Source organism: Erythrolamprus reginae, chromosome Z (genome assembly GCF_031021105.1).
Source record: "Erythrolamprus reginae isolate rEryReg1 chromosome Z, rEryReg1.hap1, whole genome shotgun sequence".
In the NCBI taxonomy this organism is placed as follows: domain Eukaryota; kingdom Metazoa; phylum Chordata; class Lepidosauria; order Squamata; family Dipsadidae; genus Erythrolamprus; species Erythrolamprus reginae.
In genome coordinates, this window is record NC_091963.1 from 148,106,965 (window position 1) to 148,124,039 (window position 17,075).

General features: G+C 44.9%; 1 protein-coding gene across 1 annotated transcript; it reads left to right on the plus strand.

The window, feature by feature from the left end:
- Positions 1-233: 233 nt before the first annotated feature.
- On the plus strand, positions 234-16,699 carry PSME1 (proteasome activator subunit 1). The gene is made up of 11 exons (XM_070729702.1): positions 234-981; positions 2,166-2,198; positions 3,076-3,138; positions 3,892-3,993; positions 6,880-6,946; positions 9,489-9,586; positions 9,687-9,755; positions 11,964-12,031; positions 14,967-15,021; positions 15,129-15,215; positions 16,505-16,699. The coding sequence occupies exons 1-11, from the start codon at positions 745-747 to the stop codon at positions 16,583-16,585; spliced, it is 960 nt and encodes a 319-aa protein (XP_070585803.1). The 5' UTR covers positions 234-744; the 3' UTR covers positions 16,586-16,699.
- Positions 16,700-17,075: the final 376 nt, after the last annotated feature.

Here is a 17,075-nt window from a genome sequence, read left to right on the forward strand (position 1 = left end):
TTTCTCTCTCTCTCTCTCTTGCTTTCTTTCTTTCTCTCTTGCTCTTTCTTTCTCTCTTTCTCTCTCTCTTTCTTTCCCTCTTGTTTTCTTTCTCTCTCTGAGCTTCGCGGCACACATGACCATGTCTCGCGGCACACTGGTTGAAAAACACTGGTCTAAGGCAGTGTTTCCCAACCTTGGCAACCTGAAGATATCTGGACTTCAACTCCCAGAGTTCCCCAGCCACGAACTCTGGGAGTTGAAGTCCAGATATCTTCAAGTTGCCAAGGTTGGGAAACACTGGTCTAAGGGACTTCTCTTTCTCCTCCTCTTCTTCCTCTTTCTTCTTCTTTTTCTTTCTCCTCCTCCTCCTCTTTTTCTTCTCCTCCTCCTGCTCTTTTCCTCCCCCTTCCTCCTCTGCTTCTTTTTCTTCCTCCTCCTCCTCTTCTTTTCCTCCTTCTCCTCCCCCACCTCTTCCTCCCGGGGTCTCCAGCATGCCCCCCCTCCCTCCTTTCCTTTATTTCTTCATTGCTTGGCAAAACCCGGAAGATCCCAAGCAGCTTCTGCTAAAGCAACCCGGCCTACCTCGCAAGGGGGTCGTGTGTGCGCGAAACGTTGGGAAGGACGACCACCCGCCCCCCAACTCTGCAAAGACTGTGTGTGCATGCGGGGAAGCGGTGCATGCACGCATGCAAAGCCCCCCCTCCCCCAGGTGCATTTCTTGCAGCGGGCGGGTAGAACTCAGCGTCGGGCTGCACCGGTTGGATGCCGGGCTGCACACCCCCGCCCGACCCCGCCTTCCCAGGGCCGGGAAGCCCTGCCCGGTTTCTCTTCCTCGCCTGCTCGCTTCTCTTTCGTTTTCGCTTCGATCGCTTCCCTGATTTCGGGGGTTCGCTGCTCCGCCTTTGCAAGCCTCTCCGAACTCGGGTCAGCCCTTCGGACGTGCACCGAAAAACCTCCCCCATGGCCACCCTGGAGATCTCCCCTGCCTGCGAGGCGCAGGTAAAACTGCTGTGTGTCTGTGTGTGAATGGGTGCCGCGTCCTCTTGCCAAACCGCGTGGGAGCGGCTTGCCCTGTTGGACTTCCGCCTAGAGGCCGCCCTGCCATAGGGGCTTTCCGTGCCCCCACCTCCCAATAACCCCGACGGGATCCTGTCCAGTGTTGCCCTTTGGGGGGGCTGTTAGGGTGGGAGGGGGGGAGGATGCTTCACCTGTTGGATTGCCTCCAACAGGCAGGGAGGGGGTCTGCTAAAATAGAGGAGGGGGAAAGAGAAAGTGTCATCTGTTGGATTGCCTCCAACAGGCAGGGAGGGGGGCTGCTAAAATAGAGGAGGGGGTGGGAGAAGAAAGCTTCACCTGTTGGATTGCTCCAAGCAGGCAGGGAGGGTAAAATAGAGGAAAGGGGAAGAGAAAACTTCACCTGTTGGATTGGGCCTAGTGGGCAGGGAGGGTCCCCTAAAATAGAGGAGGGGTGGGGATGAGAGAGAAAGCTGCACCGGTTGGATTGCCCCCAGCAGGCAGGGAGGGGACCTGCTAAAATGGAGTGAGGGGTGGGGTGGAGAGAAAGCTGCACCTGTTGGATTGCTCCAAGCAACCAGGCAGAATGGATTAAAGGGGGGGTGGGGTGGGGGCTTGGATTGGTGGGCAGAGCAATGTCAGAGCTGGATCTGGGAGAAGGGGGAGGGGGAAGGGAGGAATTTGAGGAGAGAAAAGCTTCACCTGTTGAATTATTTGGAGCAGCCTGCTTAGAGTGGAAAATGGGGGAGCAAGGTGGGGGCAAAGACATCAGAGCGGGATGCCCAGATCAGGGGAGTGTTTTGGGATGGGGGAGAAGGAAGAGGTGGTGGTGCGGTAGATAAAGAACGCTTCACCTGTTGGATCACCGCGGGGCCTAAATGAAGAGGGGGGGGATGCTTAAATGTGGGGGTTGTGACTCAGACCAAGGTCTCACCCCCTTTGGAAGCATTCAGGCAGGCAGGGAGGGGCTACCTTGGCAACCCACCCTGTCCTCCTGTCAAACGGCCCCATGGAGCGAGAAGTCCAACAGGTGTAGAGGGGGATCGGGTGTCCTCAGCGCCTGGCCAAGCGCCCGGAGTCCTCGTCTTCTGCGCCAGCTGCTGCGGCGGAGAACTTCCGAGTTTTCCCCTAATTCTTTCCCAATCCTTCTTTCTCTTTCTCTTTCCCAGGTGAATGCCTTCAAGGAGAAACTTTGCGTCCAGGTGAGACATATGGGGTGGGGTACGGTTTCAAACCCCCCCCCCCCCCAAATATTGAGGGACAACAACATTCCATTACGGCGCGTCCTCTAATGACCTCTTCCGTGCCCCCTCCATCCCCAGCCCAAATATATAGAAATTGAATAAACGAGAAAATATACAAATAAATAGCCCATCGTCCACAGTCCCATTCAGATGAAAAAATTAATTTAATTTAATTTATGAAATTTATAAGCTGCCCAACTCCCCTCAGATTAGGCCCGAAATTAGGAAGACTGGCAATTTATATTTCACCAAAAATAATAGTAATAATAATAATAATAATATTTTCTGAACATCTGGCTGACTGGGTGACAGACAAACTATATTAATATTTAATGATTGCAGATGTAGGTTATCCCTATCGGCCCCAAACTTCTTAGCCCAGTAAAATATTGTAATTACATTTCATTTAATGTAAAATGTTTTGAAGTTAACTTACTGTAAAATGTTTTGAAGTTCATTTATTGTCAAATGTTTTTGACAAAACATTTACTGTAAAATGTTTTTCGTTTCATTTCGTGTTAAAATGTTTTTCGTTTCAGGTAAATTATTTTGAATTATTTTTCCTCTAAAAAGTTATTATTTTTTCATTGAGTGCGAAATGTTTTTTGTTTCACTGTGTGAAGTGTTTTGAATTTCTATCCCTGTCGAAACATTTTTCACTTAATTTGCTGTAAAATGTTTTTCATTTCATGTTAAAATATTTTGAATTTTTTTTCAAGTAAAATGTTTTTTTTTAAATTTATTTAAAGACCACATTAGGTGGTCCCAAACCTTTTTTTTCTTTACATCGGCAAATATTTAAAAATTCATTCCAACTTTTAATATTTCCTTTGAGGCCGAAGAGCTTGTTGCCAGACGATTCCCTGAGAAAGTGGTAGAACTCAGTAATTTTCTGAAGGTAAGGCCGCCTTCGGGCAGATGTAAAATGAAAATTAAAAATAAATGAATTATAGGGGCGTTGAAAAGGGTTTGTGGATAGAATTGGTTTATTAAAAAAACAACGCTCCTCAAAATGTATAATTACATGTACAGATATGTAGTGTTCGAATTATGACCACAATCGAGCCCAAAATGTCTGCCACTAAACAAGATGAGCTTTGCCCCATTTTACAACCATTCTTCCAGCAGTTGTTAAGTGAATCAGTGTAACAGTTAGCCACACAGTGGTTAAGAGAATCCAAAGGCTTCAACGACTTTTTCTCCTCAAGACAGTTGCGAAAGGGGATCGCACATCACAACTGTCATGAACCGGTCGATTGTGTGACCACGGGGACGTTGGACAGTCATAAAGTGGGGAAAACTATTGTATGTTGTGCATTTCATCGCCGCGGTAACTTTGAACGGTCACTAAAACAAGCCGTTGTAAATCAGGGACTGCCTGTTTTTTTTCTGTCAGGCCTGTCATTCATGTGGGCTGTGTGAGAAATAGCGATTAAAATTTAAAAAATTATCCAGCTCCCACAAAAAAAAGGGAGAAACCCATCATCACAGCAAAATAAATATAAATTTCTTATTTAAATTTAAAAATAAATTTAAAAATCTTTTGCTGTCTGGAGCTATTTCTGATTCAGTTAGTGAAATAATTGATGGGCTTCAGTTATGCTTGGAACATAAACGCGGGAGCCTTCAATTCCTCTGTTGTCTCTTTCAGGCCCCTGAATTGAATGTGACAGATCTAGTTTCGCTCCGTGCCGAATTAGATATTCCCGTACCGGATCCCAAAAAGGACGAGGAACGTCGCAAACAGCGGGAGGTAAGCAAGGACCCACAATTGCGTGATAGGCCGCAAGGTTCCAGTTTCGGCCTGATGTTTTCGTTTGGTAAAAAACATGGCTTCACTTTCCACAATCCTCTCTGGCAAATCTTGTTGACTCAAATTGCTTGCCAACCAGATGAGGGTTAGTTATTCGTCTTCATCCTGATTTGTTTGGACGTTACGTTGCCAAAAAGTCCTTTTGGGGTGTGTGTGTGTGTGTGTGTTTAAAATTGCTATTTTGGCAAGTCTGTGAGCAAGCAGAGAGGTCATATTGCAGATTTGTCTCAACTTGAAGAGGAATGGACTTCAACTCCCAGAATTCCCCAGCCAGTGTGGCTGACTAGAGCATTCTGGGAATTAAAAGTCCACACATCTTTAAAGCACGTTGGCTGAGGAATTTGGGGAGTTGAAGGCCATTCAACTTGAAGCATGCTGACTGGAGAATTCTGGGGGTTGAAGTCCATGCATATTAAAGCATGACTAGGGAATTCTGGGAGTTGAAGTCCATCCATCTTAAAGGGACAAAACACTGTTTTAAACTTCCTTCATCCTGACCTAGAAAGATAGATTCACATCCCCAAAAGTCAATACTGTAGATTCTAAAACCTTGAATAGAAACATAGAAGACTGACGGCAGAAAAAGACCTTATGGTCCATCTAGTCTGCCCTTATACTTTTTTCTGTATTTTATCTTAGGATGGATCTATGTTTATCCCAGGCATGTTTAAATTCAGTTACTGTGGATTTACCAACCACGTCTACTGGAAGTTTGTTCCAAGGATCTACTACTCTTTCAGTCAAATAATATTTTCTCACGTTGCTTTTGATCTTTCCCCCAACTAATTTCAGATTGTGTCACCTTGTTCTTGTGTTCCCATTCCTATTAAAAACACTTCTCTCCTGGACCTTATTTAACCCTTTAATATATTTAAATGTTTCGATCATGTCCCCCCTTTTCCTTCTGTCCTCCAGACTATACAAATTCAGTTCATTAAGTCTTTCCTGATACGTTTTATGCTTAAGACCTTCCACCATTCTTGTAGCCCGTCTTTGGACCCGTTCAATTTTGTCAATATCTTTTTGTAGGTGAGGTCTCCAGAACTGAACACAGTATTCCAAATGGGGTCTCACCAGCGCTCTATATAGTGGGATCATAATCTCCCTCTTCCTGCTTGTTGTACCTCCAGCTATGCAGCCAAGCATCCTACTTGCATCCTTGAAAGAAAGGCTGATTCTTATCCTAGATCCTCTCCGGAGATCCTTGCAAGGAAGGGTGATCTATTTTCTTTTGCCCCTTCCCAAGAGACCCCAGGAGACCCAGCCAAAATTACAAGAAAAAGAAAAAAGAGGAGGTTGAATTTCCTCCCCAAAAAACTGGGATTCAACCAGCCCAAGAATAGAAGTTGATCCTCTTCTACAATTCCGCCCTGGTTTAGTTTAATTTAATCTTCTCCTCTGCCCAGAAGGATAAAGAGAATTTCTTGGCACAACTTCATGGTTTAAGTAACGCTTGAGGTTTTCATTTAAATCCACATTGGGAAACGGCTGCGGGATGTCTTAAATCTTCCACGCCCTAATTTTGCCCTGTCAGTCCTTTTTTTGAGTGTGACAAAAGGCATTTTAATCTCTAGCAGGCCTGTCCATTAATTTTCACGGGGTTAAAATGCAGGTAGTCCTCGACTTACGACCACCCTTGAGCCCAAATGCATGTTGCTAAATAAAACAGCCGTGAAGGAAGAGGTTTGCCTCATTTTACAGACTTTTCCTTGCCACTGTCGTTAAGTGAATTTTATTTATTTATTTATTTATTAGATTTGTATGCTGCCCCTCTCCGAAGACTCGGGGCGGCTCACAACAGTAATAAAAACAATATAGCAGTGGAACAAATCTAATATTAAAAAACATATAAAACCCTATCATTATTTTAAAAAACCAAACAGCACATTCATACCAAACATAAAAAAAAGTATTAAAAAAAGCCTGGGGGAAAGGTGTCTCAACTCCCCCATGCCTGGCAGTATAATGAGTAGTTTACGAAAGACAGGGAGGGTGGGGGCAGTTCTAATCTCCGGGGGGAGCTGGTTCCAGAGGGTCAGGGCCACCACAGAGAAGGCTCTTCCCCTGAGTCCCGCCAGACAACATTGTTTAGTCGACGGGACCTGGAGAAGGCCAACTCTGTGGGACCTAACCTAACCTAACATTGCTGCAGTTGTTAAGTGAATTATTATTATTATTATTTCTGCAGACTCGGGGCGGCTCACAACAACAACAAAACAATGTACAACAAATCTAATAATTTAAAATCACTAAAAAAACCTTATTAAAAAGCAAACATACACACAAACATACCATGCCTAAACTGTATAGGCCCGGGGGAGATGTTTCAATTCCCCCATGCCTGACGGCAGAGGTGGGTTTTAAGGAGTTTACGAAAGGCAAGGAGGGTGGGGGCAGTTCTAATCTCTGGGGGGAGCTGGTTCCAGAGGGTTGGGGCCGCCACAGAGAAGGCTCTTCCCCTGGGTCCTGCCAAACAACGTTGTTTAGTTGACGGGACCCAGAGAAGGCCAACTCTTTGGGACCTAACCGGTTGCTGGGATTCGTGCGGCAGAAAGCGGTCCCCGAGATATTCTGGTCCGATGCCATGAAAGGCTTTATAGGTCATAACCAACACTTTGAAAGGCTTCATCTTCCTTCCTTCCCTCCCTCTCTTACTTTCTTCCCTCCCTCCCTTCTTTTCCTTCTTTCCTTCATTCCCTCCCTCCGCTCATCTTCCTTCCTTCCCTCCCTCTCTCTTACTTCCCTCCCTCCCTTCTCTTCCTTCTTTCCTTCATTCTCTCCCTCCCTCCTCACCATACTGTTTCCTTTCTTCCTCCCTCCCTGCAGAAAGAAGAGAAGGAAAAGGAGGAGAAAAAGGAAGAGAAGACTGCTAAAAAGGAGGACGAAGACAAAGGTACATTTTTTGGGGGAAAGGGAGATTGTTTGGCTACTTCAAGCCGGAGAATTAATGGTGTCAAAGGTCAAAAAAGGCAAGATGGGGGTCGCAACTGTCCCTTGTGTGTTAAAATTGTACTCCACACACTTTAAAGTGGCCCGGCTTGAAAAACCATTTTTCTACAAGTGTTTTTCAAGCTTGGCTCCTTTAAATTGGGTGAACTTCAACTCCCAGAAATCCGCAGCCAGCGTAGGATTCTGGGAATTGAAGTTCCACCAACTTATTGGTTGAGGTCGCTATCTCCCGTGCTGACTGGGGAATTCTGGGAGTTGAAGTCCATCCTTCTTAAAGGGGCCAAGCTTAGAAAAACACGTCTGTAGACTTTTGAATCTTTTTTTAAACTAAGGCAATCCCATGAAATGATAGGATCAAGACTAGACCTAAGCAGCCCAGTTCCTTGCTTGGGTGAGCAGCTAAATTGCAGAGGATTTAGGGAGGCGGGAAGAGGCCTCTGGGCTAGGGTGGGGATGCAATTTAGCGTTGCACCATGATTTTAAAAGTCCCTGCTTGATTAACATGATCTGTCTGTGCAACTTTCCAAAACCAAAACTGGTTTTTTTTCCCCTTTTAATTTTTTATTATTCCCAACTTTTATTATCCGAGATTACAGGCTGTCCTCAATTTAACCATTCATTTAGTGACCTGATTACAGGTAGTCCTCGAACCTACAACCACAACTGAGCCCCCAATTTTGGTTGCTTAAAAAGTTAGCGTTGCCCCATGTTATGTCCTTTCTGGACACTGTCACTAAGCGAATTGCTGTGGTCAAGTTAGTTTGCTTGGTGGTTAAGGGAATACGGCTCTTCCGCATGGACTTTGCTTGTCGAAAGGTCACAAAAAGGAGATTGTGTGACCCCGGGACCCTGCGACCGTCATAAATGTGAGTCAGTTGCCAAGTGTCTGAATTTAGACTGCACGACCCCAGGGAGGCTGCATCAGTCATAAGTATGAAAAATAGTCCTAAGTCACTTTTCCCGGGTGCCACCGTAATTTCAAACAGTCAGAAAATGCACTGTTTTAATTGTGGACTGCAATGTTCCCTCTAATTTTTTTCTGGTGTGGGCGGAAAAGTATAGTGTCTGAGTCCCTTTGGGACTGGGCGGCATAGAAGTATAAATAAACAAACAAACAAACAAATAAATAAGAAAAAAAATTCCCTTCTTTTTTATTAAAAGAAATTAATAATAAAACAAAACCAAAATCTATTACTATTATTACTATCTTCTCCTCTTTTTCCATCCCTGTGTCCTCCCCCCTTGTGTGTGTGTGTGTGTGTGTATGTGAACTCTTGAACCATTTCCAATAACAGGTGAGGGCTATTGGAAATGGTTCAAGAGTTCACACACACACACACACACACACACACAGCTGGGGTTTTTTTTCTCTGTTATTATTTGGGTGCTTTTTACCACATGCTTTAAATCAAGAGTCATTTCTCTCTTTCTCCCCCTTTTGCTCTCTCTCTTTTTCTCACTTTCTCTCTCCCTCTCTATCTCGCTCTGTCTGTTGCTCTCTCTCTCTCTCTCTCTTTCTTGTTTTCTTTCTCTCTCACTCTTTCTTTCTATCTCTCTTGCTTTCTTTATCTCTCTTGTTCTCTCTCTTGCTATCTCTCTCTCTCCCCCCACCTCTCTCTCTTTCTCTTACTTTCTCTCTCCCTCTCTCTTTCCATCTTGCTCTGTCTGTTGCTCTCTCTCTGTCAGCGAGGGAGCTGCGAGAGCGCTTTCCCTGAGCAGCTTACAGGGAACAGTGGTGGGCTGCCTGTACTGGAAAAAAATGTGACTTGTGACTGAGTCCTCGCAGCATCTACCCGGTTGAGTGATCAAAATTCCAGCATATACGAAGTCTCCGGAGGGCGAAAAATAGCACAAAGGCTAAACCGGAAGTCTGTTTTCCAAACTTCTGGTTTGCCCATTGGGGGAGTTTTTTGCACTCCCGGGTCTCAGGGAAGCTTCCCTGAAGTCTACAGATGCAGACCTGGGCAAGGGGTGGCCCACGAGCCGCATCCGGCCCACCTGATGTTTGCGACTGGCCCGCCCGCTATCTGTGACCGGTCCGCAGAGGTCGGGATCCGCTCCAGTGCAAGAATGAAAGAGCTCGCCGCGTCTGCCGGGACTCCTGATGAATCCTTTCCTGATTTTTGGGAAGTGTGCGCAGCTGCATGCTCCCGACACACACACGCACACTCCCACATGAGATTTCCCTTCCGCGCATGTGCAGCAAGGGAAATCTCACTTGAAGACCCTCATGCGAGCGAGATTCCACCAATTTTTACGCATGCGCGGAAGCAAAAAATATCGGTGAAAATCGCCAAAGTCTCACTTGCGTGAGCACCTTCACACAAGATTTGTTGTCATTGCACAGAAGTGAATCAGAGGGCGTCCCGGTATCGCTGAAGACGGCAGGCCTTCCCTGGCGGCCATGTTTTTCCCAGAGGTCTTTGCTCTAGGCCCCCCCACCCACCCAAATCCTGGTCTCTCAAGCGTCTCTCCTCCTTCCCCAGCTCCGCCGTGTGGCCCGGTTTGCCACAACGACAAGATCACCGCCCTGCTGAACCGCGTCAAACCGGAAATCCAGGGAGCCAAAGAGAAACTGAATGTGGTGAGAAATGGCAAGGATTCACTGCTTAAATTGTCTCCGCTAAGTTTTCAGAGAGAGTTTTGTTGTGCGTTAATTGAGATCTGTGTCTTCTTTTTTCCAGATTTGTCTCTGGCTGCAGCTCCTCGTACCCCGGATCGAAGACGGGAATAATTTTGGGGTGGCCGTGCAGGTGAGATTTTCCTCATCCCCAATCCCATTGTTTCGGAAATACAGTGTTCCCTCGATTTTCGCGGGTTCGAACTTTGCGGAAAGTCTATACCACGGTTTTTCAAAAATACAGTGGTACCTCAAGATACGAACCCCTCGTCTTACGAACAACTCGTGATACGAACCCGGGGTTCAGAAAAATTTTGCCTCTTCTTCGAGTTACGAACCGGCGTTCGGAGACTGCTGGGAAGCCGCGCGGCTGTTTTAAAAGGTGACAGCCGGGCGGCGGGGCTTCCTAGAAGCCTCCCGAACGCCGGTTCGTAACTCGAACAAAGTTCGTAAGAAGAGGCAAAATTTTTCTGAACCCCGGGTTCGGTTCGGGGGGGGGCTGGGAAGCCCCCCAGGCCGGCTGCAACCTTTTAAAACAGCCACGCGGCTTCCCAGCTGTATCCCGAAGCCGAACGCGGAAGTTCGGCTTTGGCGTTCGGCTTCGGGAGACAGCTGGGAAGCCGCGCGGCTGTTTTAGTTCGGGGGGTGCTGGGAAGCCCCCCAGGACGGCTGCGACCTTTTAAAACAGCCGCGCGGCTTCCCAGCTATCTCCCGAAGCCGAACGCGGAAGTTCGGCTTTGGCGTTCGGCTTCGGGAGACAGCTGGGAAGCCGCGCGGCTGTTTTAAAAGGTGACAGCCGGCCTGGGGGGCTTCCCAGCACCCCCCCGAACCCCGAACCCGGGTTCAGGGGGGTGCTGGGAAGCCCCCCAGGCCGGCTGCCACCTTTTAAAACAGCCGCGTGGCTTCCCAGCAGTCGCCGAAAGCCGTTTTTTTGCGGGGGGTTTTTTGGTTGCACGGATTAATTGACTTTACATTGTTTCCTATGGGAAACAATGTTTCATCTTACGAACCTTTCCTCTTATGAACCTCCTCCTTGCACCAATTAAGTTCGTATCATGAGGTATTACTGTATTAATTAAAAAATACTTTGCGGGTTTTTTCTCCTATACCGTGGTTTTTCCCACCCGATGACATCATATGTCATCGCCAAACTTTTGTCTGCCTTTAATAAATATATTTTTTAAATAAACTTTAATAAATAAACATGGTGAGTAATAATCTAAATGATTGCTAAGGGAATGGGAAATTGCAATTTCGGTGTTTAAAGTGTTAAGGGAAGGCTTGTGATACTGTCCATAGCCAAAAATAGTGTATTTACTTCCGCATCTCTACTTCGCGGAAATTCAACTTTTGCGGGCGGTTTCGGAACGCATCCCCTGTGAAAATCGAGGGAACACTGTATTCAGGTGGATTGATTTGTTTTTAAGTTTGACGTTTCCCACTTTTAGAAAACCCATCTTCAACCATCTGGCCATTGGAGGACAATCAAAATCCTGATCCAGGCCCTCCATGAAATCAAGTTTGACGGCCCTACGTTAGATCAGTGTTTTCCCATCTTGCTTGTGTTTATAACCTTAAAAATAACATTTATTATAATTGATTGATTTTTTAATGCAAGCTACCCTATACAAATTGACTTTATATAGAAGGTATGCCGGCTGGGGAATTCTGGGAATTGAAGTCCCCCCATCTTAAAGCTGCTGAGCTGGGGAAACATTGCATTTCCTTATAGTTATAATTCTATTATTATTATTATTATTATTATTATTATTATTATTTATTTATTTATTTATTTATTTATTTTGTCCAATACATAATACACATTGAAGAGAAAGATATGTAATAATATAAGTAAAGAAAAGAATAGAAGAAAAGATATAAAAGTATAGGTGAACATATTTGAAAGGAAGAAAAGATAAATGAGATAAGGAGAGACAATTGGACAGGGGACGGAAGGCACACTGGTGCACTTATGCAGGCCTTCGATTATATCGAAGCGTGGAACTCATTGCCGGACTCAATTGTGTCAACCCCTAACCCCCAACATTTCTCCCTTAGACTCTCCACGATTGACTTCTCCATGTTCCTAAGAGGCCAGTAAGGGGCGTACATAAGTGCACTGGTGTGCCTTTCGTCCCGTCCAATTGTCTTTCCTTTCTCTCACTTATCATATATATTCTCTTCCTTTCATATATCCTCTCCTCTAAGTTCACTTTTACCCTTATATATATTACTACATGTCTATTTTTCTTCCTATGTATTTGTGTATTGGACAAATGAATAAATAAATAAATAAAATAAATTATTCCCCCCCCCCCTTCTCTCTTTCTCTCCATTCTAGGAAAAAGTGTACGAATTGTTGACTGCATCTCGGACGAAGCTGGAAGGGTTTCAAACGAGTATTTCCAAGTAAGTCTGAAGGCAGTGACTTCAAGAAGCAGGCTTTATTTTATTTTATTTTTTATTTTTCTTCGTTAAATGATTCCGACGGTCGTTGTGTGAATCTGGCTTCCTTCATCGATTTTGCAAAAAAACACAAAATAAAATTGAAACTATCGATTGCTTTATCTAGGATGCTGCAATTTTTTCTTCTTCAACTTTTTGACATTAGATTTGTATCTATATTGTGTTGCTATTGTGTTGTGAGCCGCCCCGAGTCTTTGGAGAGGGGCGGCATAAAAATCTAATAAATTATTATTATTATTATTATTATTATTATTATTATTATTTGTCATAAATACAGGCCAGTTGCCAAAGCACCTAAATTCTGCATCAGGTGACCCTGGGGAAATGCTGCAATGGTTGTAAATGTGAAACATGGGCACGTTGAATTTATATATGGTATGCTTGTGTGTGAGTCTGTTAGTTTGTGGGGTTTTTTAAATCTTTAAAATTTTAAATTGTTGATTACTTACAATTTGTCTTTTTACATGTTGTGAGCCGCCCCGAGTCTTCGGAGAGGGGCGGCATACAAATCCAAGTAATAAATAAATAAATAAGTCAGTTTTGTGCGCTTTTGTAACCTTCGATGATGGCTAAATTATCCTAAGAGAAGGGCTGCCTGTAATCCTTTCACACTTCCAGATCGTTTATTCTTCTTAATGCTTTTATTTTGTCCTTATGTCCTTCCTTCCTTCCTTCCTTCCCCGTCCATCCTTTCTCTCCCTCCCTTCTTCTTTCCTTCCTCTCCTTCCTTTCCTTCCTTCCCCGTCCATCCTTTCTCTCCCTTCTTCTTTCCTTCCTCTCCTTCCTTCCTTTCCTTCCTTCCTTTCTCTCCCTCCCTTCTTCCTTTCTTTCCTTCCCCGTCCATCCTTTCTCTCCCTTCCTCCCTTCTTCTTTCCTTCCTCTCCTTCCTTCCCTTCCTTCCTTTCTCTCCCTCCCTTCTTCTTTCCTTCCTCTCCTTCCTTCCTCTCCTTCCTTCCTTCCTTTCCTTCCTTCCTTCCTCTCCTTCCTTCCTTCCCCGTCCATCCTTTCTCTCCCTTCCTCCCTTCTTCCTTCCCATCTGTTTTTCCTCTAGCCAGCTTTGGGCCCAAATTCACCCAGGAACAGTAGTTTAAATCTGGCCCTCTTTATTCCTAGCCTGATATCCTGAAAAGCTGTGGTTTGTGTAGTCCAGATCACAGATACCTCTCTACCTCCTATGATTTGTTTAGTGACCAGTCAAAATCACGGCACTGGAGGGGAAAAAAGTTTATTATGACCGCTTTTTACACTTAATGACCTTCGCACGATCAAAATTTGGACGCTTGGGCAACGGACTCATATTTTCAACGGTTGCAGTGTCCTGGGTAAGGGTCACAATTCAGGTGACCTTCGGACGAGTCAATTCAATCCAGATTTTTTAACAACCAGGTCGCTTAACTTAACAATTGCAGGGATTCAGAATAACAAAAGAGTTGGAAGGGACCTTGTAGGTCATCTAGACCAACCCCGCCACCGTGCAAGCAGGGTTCAACCAATCACTGAATATCTGTGGCAGAGAAGGGCAGTAAAGTGAGGCAGAATTCAACTTAAGGAATGTCTTGCTTAGCAATGAAAATTTGGACCTCGATTGCGGTCGTAAGTCAAGGACTTACCTGTACGGCAGGTGGAGATTGTTTGTTTGTCTGTCTGTCTGCCTGCCTGCCTGCCTGCCTGCCTGCCTGCCTGCCTGCCTGCCTGCCTGCCTGCCTGCCTGCCTGCCTGCCTGCCTGCCTGCCTGCCTGCCTGCCTGCCTGCCTATCTATCTATCTATCTATCTATCTATCTATCTATCTATCTATCTATCTATTAGATTTGTATGCCGCCCTTCTCCTTAGACTCGGGGCGGCTCACAACAAACAATAGAACAATTCACAACAAATCTAATAAATTTAAAAAACATTTTAAAAACCCATTATTAAACCAGACATACACACAGACATACCATACATAAATTGTATAGGCCTGGGGGGAAGAAATATCTCAATTCCCCCATGCCTGACGGCAGACGGTGGGTTTTAAGGAGCTTATGAAAGGCAAAGAGGGTGGGGGCAGTTCTAATCTCTTGGGGGAGCTGATTCCAGAGAGTCGGGGCCGCCACAGAGAAGGTTCTTCCCCTGGGACCCACCAGACGACATTGTTTAGTCGACAGGACCCAAAGAAGGCCAATTCTGTGGGACCTAACTGGTCGCTGGGATTCATGTGGCAGAAGGCGGTCCCGGAGATATTCTGGTCCGATGCCATGAAGGGCTTTATAGGTCATAACCAACACTTTGAATTGTGACCGGAAACTGATCAGCAACCAATGCAGACTGAGATTGTAGAATTTTAAAGCCTATTTAATGTGACCCTTTTCAATAGGCTAACCCCCCCCCCCAGCCCCACCCTAAAATACTCCCAGCTTTGCCCTGATTTAAAAGAACTATACTTTTGCCTCTGCCGGTCTGATTTTTCAGGCATGAAAAGTCCATTTTTAATATTTAATATTTGAACTTCCTTGCTTGGGCCTTTCTTTAAATCCTAAATTTGCAAGTCACTCCAAAGATAACACGCCTTGTTCCGTCCTGCTCTAAAAACTCTCTTGCCCTGAGATCCAAGCAATGATAAACGGGGACGTGTCCCAGAGCAATCCGGTTATAGAACAATCAGATCTGGCCCAACAAAAGAGACAATTAATTCTTGCGTCAGGATCCCAAGGACACAACAGAGGCCTAGATTTGCAGGCTGACTCGAGTATCTGCAGCTTTGCAAACTGGCAAAAAAAAAATTGGGGGGGGGGGTTGTGGGAGGACTTGAACCCAGGACTCCACTACTTTTTCTCATGCTGACAATTTATGTGCTTTAAACTCCCCGAGATTAAACTGTTTCTCGTCCGTTTCTCCAGGTATTATTCTGAACGGGGAGACGCAGTTTCCAAAGCTGCCAAAAGTCCCCACGTGGTAAGTTTTCCCTCCTTTCCCATGAAAACCTTGGCTTCTCTGGGACCGAATTCAAATGGGGTTTAACTTTCGAAACATGGTTTGTTCCTTCTCCAACCGCTTAACAGGGAGACTACCGCCAGTTGGTCCACGAGATTGATGAAGCAGAATATGCCGAAATCCGATTCATGGTCAACGAATTGAGAAACATTTATGTGAGTCCTCTCTCTCTCACATCCATCCGTCCATCCTTCCATCATCTTTCTACAGTATCCATCTGTCTTCTATCTCTACCTCTCTCTCTCATCTACCATATCTATCCTATCCTATCCATCCACAATATCCATCTATAGCTTCTATCATCTTCTCTCATCTACCTTATCTATCCATCTATCTATCATCTTTCTACAGTATCCATCTGTCTTCTATCTCTATACCTCTCTCTCATCTATCCTACCGTATCTATCTATCCTATCCTATCCATCCATCCATCCATCTACAATATCCATCTATAGCTTCTATCATCTTCTCTCTCATCTATCTACCTTATCTATCCATCTATCTATCATCTTTCTACAGTATCCATCTATCTTCTATCATCTCTCTCTACCTCTCATTTCCTATATCTATATCTATCTACCTCTCTATTATCTATCTACCGTATCTATCCATCTTCTATCATCTTTCTCTCTACTTTTCTCATCTACTGTGTCTACCATCTCTCCCTACCTATATCTGTGTGCCTCTCCCCATCATCTACCACATCTATATCTATCTTCTACCTACCTACCTGCCTCTATCTATCTACATCTATCATCTATCTTCCTATTTACCTACCTACTATATCAATCAATATATCATCTGCCTGCCTGCCTGCCTGCCTGCCTGCCTGCCTGCCTGCCTGCCTGCCTATCTATCTATCTATCTATCTATCTATCTATCTATCTATCTATCTATCTATCTATCTATCTATCACCAGCTATCTATCTTGAATTGTCAAGCTCAAGGCCTGCATCTAGCCTGCAGGTTGCTTAAATCTGGCCTGTGGGGCCAGCCTGTAAATATCAAAGGACTAAGCCACAGTGCCTTCGCCATCCGAAAATGGGCTGCGCAGGAGTCCCACATGGCCTGTTTTTGGCATGTCAGAGTTCTGCAGGTGAACAAGAGGGCAAAAATGACATCCATCCTGTCTTCCACCCTTCCACCACAGTCCTGATCTGGCCCTCAAAGAAATCCACTTTGTCACCCCTGATCTATTTATTGATATTATTTATATATTATTATTTATCGGACTCATTCCCCACCGTTCCCTAGAGCTTGAAGAAGCTTCTCAGTTGAAAAGTGAAACCTCTTCAAAGCAAAACCAAAGTCCAGCTGCCTCTTGAAAAACGAAGCACCTTTAGGTTCACTCCTTGTTTTTTTCTCTCTTTTCATTTTCTTATTCACTTTCTTGGGACCCTCACGACCCCCCACCACCACCAACCCCTCCACTCTTTTTTCGTAGGCTGTGATCTACGACGGCGTCCTGAAGAATTTTGACAAGATTAAGAAACCCCGGGATGAAAACAAAGGAATGATCTATTGAACGGTTCAGCCAGCGATCAGGGGCAAAGTGAATGGGAGATCACTTCCTGGATCTTTTATTTTCCCTTCCCCGATCAACTCAATCTTCTTGAAATAAACAGATCTTTTAAATGTGCTGAGTGGAACGTCTAATTCGGGTCCTTCAGCTAGGAAATCCAGTTAGCTTTCTCTGAAGTCTGAGATTTGTATATTTATTCAATCTAAAACCCAAAATAAATTATTCTGAAATCACAGGCAGTCCTCAACTTACAACAGTTCACTCAGTGACTGTTCAGAATTACCGAGGTGCTTGGGGAAAAAAAAAAGAAATTTATGACTTTTTTACACTTATTAATGGTTGCAGGATTCCCCCGTGGTCACGTGATCAAAATTCAGGTGCTCGGCAAACAATTCATATTTATGACCATCGCTGTGTCCAGGAGGGGAGTCAAGTGACCACCTTTAGTGACCTCCTGCCAAGGAAATTCAAGGGATGACTGGGTTACTAACTC

Excerpts from the sequence above, each read along its gene's own strand:
- PSME1 (XM_070729702.1), top strand. The coding sequence starts at position 745 with ATGCCGGGCTGCACACCCCCGCCCGACCCCGCCTTCCCAGGGCCGGGA. Across the intron at positions 982-2,165 it reads CCCCTGCCTGCGAGGCGCAG|GTGAATGCCTTCAAGGAGAA; the intron begins GTAAAACTGCTG and ends TCTCTTTCCCAG. Across the intron at positions 15,216-16,504 it reads ACGAATTGAGAAACATTTAT|GCTGTGATCTACGACGGCGT; the intron begins GTGAGTCCTCTC and ends CTTTTTTCGTAG.